Below are 8875 nucleotides of genomic sequence, written 5' to 3'. Positions count from 1 at the left end.
GCATACCTCATAACTTACCGTACCGTTGTTGCACAAGTAGACCTCCTTAACTTCATCGCTTATCTATTTGGCGGTATTATGATTAGTGGCGGCATTATGATAATGGATGTTACATGTAAGGAAACATTTACAATACAGCAACTGCATTGACCGACGCCTGTGCATGTACGTGTTTGTAATCCAAAGGTTTAAAGTATAACTTTTTATTCAATATCTTTTTATCATTTTAACTTGTTTATTATAAAACGTTTTCCGGAAATACCATACCTTTATACAAGACAGCCCAGTGGCGCTCCTGGACAAGGTAAGAGGTTCCACCCGTACCCATGGTACCAGCTTTGTCCGGGGATTCTCCACCTGATGACGCATTCTTCAGAGTCATGTTACAACCAACTGAGTTTGATAACAGGCGGCCATTTTGGTCGAGCAGGTAAACGACACACAAGATTGTAACAAGGAATAACAACACGCCAGCCACAACACGCCACCACCAGCTACCGGCGAACCCGACAGCCTCTCTCTGATTCGGAACCCTGGGGTTAAATGGTCTTGCCATGTTGTACGCCTGATGATGTCGAATAAAGCAGCAAAAACTGTTTACTCGCTGAGCGGTCTGAAGATAGTGTAGCAGAAAATGAAGACTGCAAGTGCGCAGTCACCTGCGCGAGCCAAAACAAAGATCGCGTGATAACTCTTATTAGGTCCGGTTCTTGTTTTGGGGCTTTTTTCTCAGAAAAAGGGCATTGAGTGCTTATGCAGAGAATTTGTTTCCAGTGGAAAAGGGTACCTTGCGACTGACCGACTCAACTGAAGAAGGCGCTTAAAGCAATTTTTAACCCGTTTCCCTCAATCTCGGGAACGCCGCAAAAAACACCCAACACGCACATCAAGTTAACGTTACGTATATACATGTTATTAGTTTTATACGTTGGCAACCCGCGCTGCCAATCACCATACGCGTAAATTCAACATCCTGAGGGTCAAATGGCGAGACGTCTGCATATCAGCAAGGGAATACTATAGATCCAACATTGTTAAAACAAAGCCAGCATAATTGCCATACTATTACATTAATAACGGACATGTTGACGGCAAAATGGCTTCCCATTTTGGCGTGACGAGGCCAATACAAGTCAATACAAGTACCTACGTATGTGGAATATATTCACAGCAAAGCATGCCCAATTTATTACTGACATTGTGCGTCAACAAAGGAGCTGGACAAACTTATATAACGTTATAACTGTTATAACGTTATCTAACGTTACCTAACTTTCATTTGGAAAATTATTGGGTCCTCGGAGGAATACACAAACATGTTCTACATGTGCATGTATTACACAAAGTTACCTGTTCTACGTGTTTATTAACACAGCCAAACTGGCTCAAATCAAAATACATGTAACATGCATTGGCATAATACCGGTCATAAGCCTTATACCGGTCGATTAAAAATAGTGGAACTTAAAGAGATCTACACATGCAACAATAGTTATTTCTGAGGTATGCACACTTCAGACATCTAGGTGTCCAATACATAATTTACAAAGCATCGATAACAATGCATTCGAAGACAACAAGGCCAAAAGTTTTCAGGTCATTTTCGGGGCAGGCGAGCTCGTCGTGGGACAAACACACTGTCACGTTCATCGCCAGATTTGTAGATAATAATCACATGTGCTCACGTCACAAGACGAGCATGATTCAACAGCAATCTTGAATTTCTTTTGGTGGCCTACAACTCGTGTAAAAGTGTGAGGAACCGTTGCATTATCGCCGGGATCTACGGCTGAATGGGTCAAATTGAACGTACGCCGCCATTTTCCCGCCATTTTTAATGCTACGGCCAGCAGTAAAGTTTTACGTCATAGCGGTTTTGACGGACCAAAATTAAATGAAAATTCTTGTCAGTATACGCCCATTTTCTCATGACTTTTTGTATGCTCATGCAGATTTTTGTTTTGTGCAACTACTAACAGGAAAGAAAGGAACAACAGAGGATGCATAAAGGTACATAGCGGCAGTTAATTGTGCCGTGTTTCGTTCGGCCGGTATAGTGCACCCCCTTCCAACCACGCGCCCGTTCTCCGTGCAATTCCGCGGTGTGTTCCAATTACGATATTATGTTTTTAGCAGGACCAGAGAGACAATATAATTTACACAGAAGAAGTGGCAAAGGTAAGCTGTAACAGCAACATGTAACTGGAGAAAATGATGCGTTGATCATTTGCCAAATTAGCATTGCTTGAGAAATTGCAGTAAACCGACCGGTATTATGCCAATGGATGTTACATAATAGTGTAACATTTCATCAACGAGCTTGTGTATTCACCTGAAGATTGTAGAACTCTGACATCTTACCTGAAAGTTAAGATAAAAGTGGACAAAACCATGTATTTTACAAAGTACGCAGTTTACTAGAATTACAGACTGGGTCATCTCAACAAATCATCAGATGAGAAAGTAACTTCTAAAGAAAACTTTTATTTCAAAACCCAATACAGGTACATGTACCATACATCCATGTACGTCCATGATGCAAATATATAAATCAGAGATATTGGAATCAGTCACATGATTTCAACTAGACGGGGAAACATTTCCTGACTGAACATGTTTTTGTAAACAGCTAATGTACTAAGGGTATGCCTATAGCTAATACAGTTAACCAAATGTTATATTACATGTGTACATAAACATTGATACACAAATTAAAGCACTTGACTCTACTGACTGAAGATGTTTTTGTTAACACATGAACCTGTACTACATGTTAACATGCTGCTATTAGTATTATCAAACATGCTAACTTCATATTTTACATTACACACGTGTACATCAACAATGATAGTCACTCAGGAAGTACTAAAACTGACTGCTATGCATTAAGCTCTCTTTTCTAACATTCAATAAAAGTATAAAATTCTAAAAACTCCTGAGTCTAGTATATGGTAGATTAAATGATTCCTTAGAGGTAAATAGTAGAGTTAGATAGTGGTGGATGAATCCCGAGTTTTCATACACTGGCGCGGCACTGCCTACACTAGGCAACATCCTCACCAACGTTTCTCTGTGTCCTCCAGACAAAACAGATGCCACACAGCTGGGAAAGCACAGATGACAATCAATTAGAATAAATCATCATTAGATTAGATTGATGGATTCTAATAATACAAGATAGGTATTTGTGAAATGGAATCAACAGAAACAATATAGGAAATTCTTGTGATGCAGTTTATGAATTGTCCAAGTAAAACATACATGTAGAAAAGGAAAATATCCTTGGTTAAATGGGACTTGATCAAAGTGTCGTCAAGCCATTATTGCCTTATGAGTGTGGGTTTGTTAATTGTATGGATGGATGATTATATTTGGTAGGTGGTTAGGCATCATGAAACAAAGGTCAAGAAAAAGGTTAACATCATTTGGAAAAGGTATGAAGTCATGGAACTGAGATATGAGAACAATTTGACAGTTATCACAAATTCTGACATGACATAAAACAATTGAAAAGTCTTAAAATAAATAAATTGTAACAATTTTTGTCAGCAAAGGCAACATGGAGCAAGATAGCAGATCAAAATAGAGGAATGATAAAAAAGATAATACTACTGTTCTTGTACACTGTATGTAAACAAGCCACCTTGGCTTGAGTACTCACCTGTATTAAGGCAACAATCAACGGCATAACTATCACTGCTATCATCTTCTGCCTGAGGAACGATGACACTTTATACAAGCAGGGCTGTAAAACACACAGAAGGCATCAGAGTTAGGGTGCAAAATAAAACACATCTATCAAAATCATGTGGCTGCCTGTGAGTAAACCTGTTATACCATGGCTATTAATCTGGACAAGAAATTTTACCTCAAATAACACCACCCAAGGTTCAAAATACCCTACCCAACTACTGCCCAGTTGCGCCATGCCACCACATTTCATTTGGTTGGTTCAACCTAGTTTCAGACTCAGGTAGCACAGCATCCTACCTACGAAACTACGAAACAGCAAGTGTTGTGCAAAACAAAATTTATTTGCATATAAACAAGCTTGCAAGTGTACATTCACACCACATGCATGTACATACAAAGGTACATCTTAGTGGAATATAGGTCTTAGTGGCATTCACACAACATATATGCTGGCATATAACAGAATGTACATTTGCACAACATACATGTATGTTTTAGTGACATATTCCTGAGTAATGTCCATCAACACAACAAAAGAACACAAAATCTTAAACAAACATACACACAACTACAGTTCGTAGCTTGGGAAGCTTTTGAGACGCAGTCTGTCTCTTTATCAAACAAATGTTATATAGTGTTTAGAGGCAAGTGAGCTTAACCTATGATTAAGCAAGTGTACACCTTTCTCACGCGGCGGCCATGATAGATCTAAAACGAGTTCAAGGAGGCAAACAAAAGACTGTCCATCATAAGTAGCAGTTAATGATAGCATGGAAATTAGAAAATCAACCAATAAGAGAATGGCTGCATGTCTGTCAAATATTTGCATTATTATGTCATCATGTCCTACATCTTCTGGTGCATAACACCACTTATACATGTAATATTCATTATTTGATCTTGTGAAAAGTTGTGTGATTTAGGGGAAAGCTAAATGGGAGCTGATTTTAGAAAAAAAGTTTTGTCTGTTTGCCTCATTGACCTCATCTTCGATCTATCATGGCCGCCGCATGAGAAAAGCGTATTATCCTCATGCAGATTGTTCCCTACCTCTGCATACACCGTGCAGGAACTACCAAACACACTGTAATCCTTACAGTCCACGCCAACGTTGGGGTCACACAAACACGTGTCCTGTAGGCACGGCACGCCATGCTGGTTCAGGTCTCTCAGTCCGCAGCACGAGAACTGTGCAGAAAATTATCAAGATTTTAACCTGGCATATCAAATAGTCATAAAGAAAGCAAAGGAGTATGGACAACATGCAAATGAAGGAAAACAATACACCATTGATGTTTCTCCAATGTACAGTACTAGTGAGTTTACTTTCAACAGAATCTGATATGAGGACAATAAAAATGTAAAGGATTCACTATATTGAATTAATTTAGCTTATCCAACTACATGTATTACCATACTACATTGTCTCATATCTTATATAAATTGACAACTGTTCTACAGTTATAAAAGGTACAGACAGTCACTGTGAATTAAAGCATGCAATATCTTAAATGGATAGCCTAAAGTATTTGAAACTGAAGAGTATGATTCATGTTGCAAACAATGTACCTTGCTCTCAATTTTCTTGACAGCTTCCTTGAATTCATAGTCTTGTTCTTCAATATAACCCCTGGGGAGAGCATCTGCAAAGGAGTCATATGTGTACAAGTATGCCTGGAAGAAAAAACATTTCTATTTATCTATAAGAAAAAATTACATAAAAATACATTGTAATAACAAATTTGAATCTTGTTTTGAACAAACGATACATAATTGATCGCCAGTTTAGTAGAAGGACTGAAAAAGGAACGTCTCGTGGGTGACATAAGTGCAACTAACTTGAAGAGACTTTATTCCAACATGGCTGACTTATATGAGTCGGTGGTCGGACTGAACCAACTTAAGATAAGGGTGTCAGTCTAACTAAATACAACATAAACCAACATAGGTGGCGTGATCACTTCCCTTTCTTATTTCTATCTCTCTCTAACTACCTTTCACCAACTTGAGCTATGACCAACTATTAACATCAGATGTAGTCAATTTCTGGATTTGAGACATATACAGGCCTCAAAATTAACTTTTTTCCCTACTGTCCCAGCATTGTCCCAAAAATAAATTTCAACTGTCCCGAAGTGAGGATGGACTGTCCCAACCCTATTTTCAGAAATTATGTATTACAACAACTGTAAGTCAGAGTACGCACGCCTGACAACCGCGGGGCGCAGGGAGATCGGACATTCTGATGTTGATTCGTTGATTATTTTCCTATTGTCCCAAAAGTGTCCCAAAAAGATTTTTCAGTTGTCCCGGCCTAAATTTTAGTGGCCCCGGGACATCGGGACATAGTTAACTTCGAGCCCTGATATATTATTATTATTATTATTATAACTATTATTATTATAACTATTATGTTATTATTATTATAACTATTGTGGAAAAGTTAATAGAAATCAGTCACCAAGATTTTTTTCACAGCGTAGGGGAATTCAGGTGTGAGCATTGTAGGGTGTGTGTGTGTGGGAATCCTTTTTTAATCAATAACCCTCAGAAACACTATTTCCTACATTTTGAGGGCCAAATGTAGTTGAATAACACCTACATTTTATTACCTTGGTTACAAAACAATAGAAAAGTCCCCTTTGCTGGTTGAAACACTGGTAGGGGTCAAAATCACAACATAGGAGCTAAAATCACAGTGTAGGGGATTCAAATCACAGCGTAGGGGCCCGCTATGCTGAAAAGGCTTGGCGAGAACACTGGAAATTGTTGGTACTGAAGTTGAGGGAGGGTGAAGTGTGAAATAGGACAGTAGAGAAGACCAACCTTGTTCCTGTACATGATGCCCACAATAAAGGCTGCCATGTTTAAAACAAACAGGATAAACAACAGGACAGCAAACTGGAAAGGAATAGACAGTAATGTCAGGGAAAGGGAAGATCTACAAAAATATGTAGTTCAGTAATAGTATAGTTTATCAAGCTACAGATGAAATAATGTGCATTTGTACTTTGGTGTAAACACGAGAACAGAGTAACACATATACATGTACATTCGACAAAATTAGTCCATCTGTTTTTCTTCCAATGCTGTAGAAAAAGTAACTTGTCAAATTACTCACTAGTATCTCCAGGCTTCTTCAGGCAGAATGACCCACTAGTACACACCACCTTTAACGTTATATGGGTATTTGATTCAAGTCACTTAGTAAGACAAATGTGTCATCAAGCATAACTCTACCTGAAAAAAACTGGAGAAACAGCACTAGCTGTACTAAAAGTGGCAAGATCAATGTTGGAGAAAAAGCTTATTGAAGTTTTATTAATAAGCCCTCTCATAGATCAGAATGCACGTGTGGTGACAGAAATTCTACGTAATTCTGGTATGTCAAAGGTAAACTTTTGACACACCGGAATTACGTAGAATTTCTGTCGCCGTACGTGCATTCTGATCCTTTGACATACCCCAAAAGAAACAAAACCCATCTGAACATTGTTATCCAAATTGAAAGAATGGTTGTGACAAGGTCTGTTTTCTTTTTCGGGGTCTTTACCTTTGATACCTGGAATTCATGTTGCCACACATGCGTTCTGATAATACAAATACGTACCAGCATTAATAAGGACTTTCTTTCCTTCATCGCTCCATAGCACCCCACGCAGCCCACGATGAGAGTGACGGCCCCCGCCACGACCATGGCGTAACAGGCATGGTAGAACCAGGTCAGCTTCAGCTCCGCTGACACGACCTTGGTGATCTCAGGGTCATACAACAGCCATAGTCCGACTGCAAACAGGATACCGCCTGCCAGCTGAGCATCAGGAAAACAAATCAAGGGATGAATGATAGAATGAATGAATTAATCTTTGTCTAGTGTTGAATACGTCTGTTTTATGCGTTTTGATTTGATCATACATGTACTATAATATCTAATATACAAACACATCTCAATCTACATGTTCAACATCACTGAAGCCAAACAAATGTATTGCAGTTAAGTTTCAGAACCCATGTTTTAGATTGGTGTTAGAAGCCATCCCAATTTTGCCATTTGTCCTTCAATAACAGTTTTATGTCTATCATAAATATCAACCCAATGAAAATACTCACATTTCCATGACTTGTACTTGTTTTGTAATGAAAATAAAAACCCAAAACTCGCTGTATCGTTAGCTGTCTTCTTCCAAACGCTGCATTAGTCCAACATCTGCTTGGAGATGGAATTTGGTACATCATAATCTCCAAGCAGATGTTTGGGTGTAAAAACAACAAAGCATTGTCTGACTGACAGCCAAGAAATTAACGTTACACCGGGTGAACCCAACATATGCATAAAGACTGATACGTTCCATGCATAATTTATATCCACGTAGAAAGTCAACGATTTCACTAGGTTCCTGAGTGTGGTTTTCCGGAGACAAAATAATTATGACAAGGCGTGGCGGTCGCGCATGGCCATGGCAAATAAATTCCGCTAATACTTACCGTATACCTTCAATATGGCGGCATTTTTTGAATCCCTTGTCATGTCAACTGGGTCTGTCCCTTGTGAGCTGTCACACTTACCCATAACACGACGTTGAAGACAAAGAGCTGAGTCTTGACGTTAGCGCGGGATCCCTCGGCCATTTTCACCCTCTTGCCTGAACAACAAGTCCTGGCCTTCCGCTGTGAGCCCGGCTCCACGATTTTCCTTCTGTCCAATCAGTGCGCGCCATTATAATTGATATATTCACAACAGCTGAGACATGGCCTACTTTCGGTAACAGGAGGTTTCCCCGCAAAGACGTTTCCCCGTCAGATTTTTTTGGAGCATTCCCCGTTGTCATAGAGGATTCCCCGCCGTCGTGGGGATTCCCCGTCTGGACTATTCCCCATCATCATGGGGCATTCCCCGTTAGAGAATCCCCCGTCGTTGTTGGAGCATTCCCCGTCGACCCGACCGATAAACACTGTTACATGAAAGGGCAAAAGTGTAAACTCGGATCGCCTCTGTTGTCAAAGTTACATGTATCGTTAATACTGTTGTATATTGTATACTATTGTATAATAAAGGGTTAATGCCCCGCCCCGAGGTGTATATGGGTGAGATAATCTTGGACCTCTTTTGACAATCTTCACCATAAAGGTTTTTGAGTTTGTCTTTGTCTTAATAAGTTTAACATTATGATAGTTACACTTT

At 39.4% G+C, this 8875-nt stretch overlaps 1 protein-coding gene across 2 annotated transcripts; it reads right to left on the bottom strand.

Annotated features, from left to right (window-relative positions):
* Window positions 1-2468: 2468 nt before the first annotated feature.
* LOC118421669 (CD81 protein-like) lies at window positions 2469-8445 on the bottom strand. 2 transcript variants are annotated; one of them, XM_035829114.1, is made up of 7 exons: window positions 8260-8445; window positions 7304-7504; window positions 6520-6594; window positions 5263-5367; window positions 4744-4881; window positions 3662-3745; window positions 2469-3103 (listed from the first exon to the last, which is right to left on the bottom strand). In XM_035829114.1, exons 1-7 carry the CDS (start codon window positions 8320-8322, stop codon window positions 3044-3046), a joined length of 726 nt encoding a protein of 241 aa, XP_035685007.1. In that variant the 5' UTR covers window positions 8323-8445; the 3' UTR covers window positions 2469-3043. The 2 variants fall into 2 exon arrangements, with proteins under 2 accessions (XP_035685007.1, XP_035685008.1); XM_035829115.1 differs by lacking the exon at window positions 6520-6594.
* Between the last annotated feature and the right edge of the window lie 430 nt (window positions 8446-8875).

This window comes from Branchiostoma floridae, chromosome 8, assembly GCF_000003815.2.
Source record: "Branchiostoma floridae strain S238N-H82 chromosome 8, Bfl_VNyyK, whole genome shotgun sequence".
Taxonomy (NCBI): domain Eukaryota; kingdom Metazoa; phylum Chordata; class Leptocardii; order Amphioxiformes; family Branchiostomatidae; genus Branchiostoma; species Branchiostoma floridae.
This window is presented reverse-complemented; position numbering and strand designations above follow the sequence as displayed.

What these genes read in the sequence shown, in the direction of transcription:
- LOC118421669 (XM_035829114.1), bottom strand. Translation starts at nt 8,322, where the DNA reads ATGGCCGAGGGATCCCGCGCTAACGTCAAGACTCAGCTCTTTGTCTTC. An exon ending in CCTGCACGGTGTATGCAGAG is followed by an intron (nt 3,746 to 4,743) that starts GTAGGGAACAAT and finishes TGTGTTTTACAG; the next exon opens with CCCTGCTTGTATAAAGTGTC. An exon ending in TGATTGTTGCCTTAATACAG is followed by an intron (nt 3,104 to 3,661) that starts GTGAGTACTCAA and finishes GTGCTTTCCCAG; the next exon opens with CTGTGTGGCATCTGTTTTGT.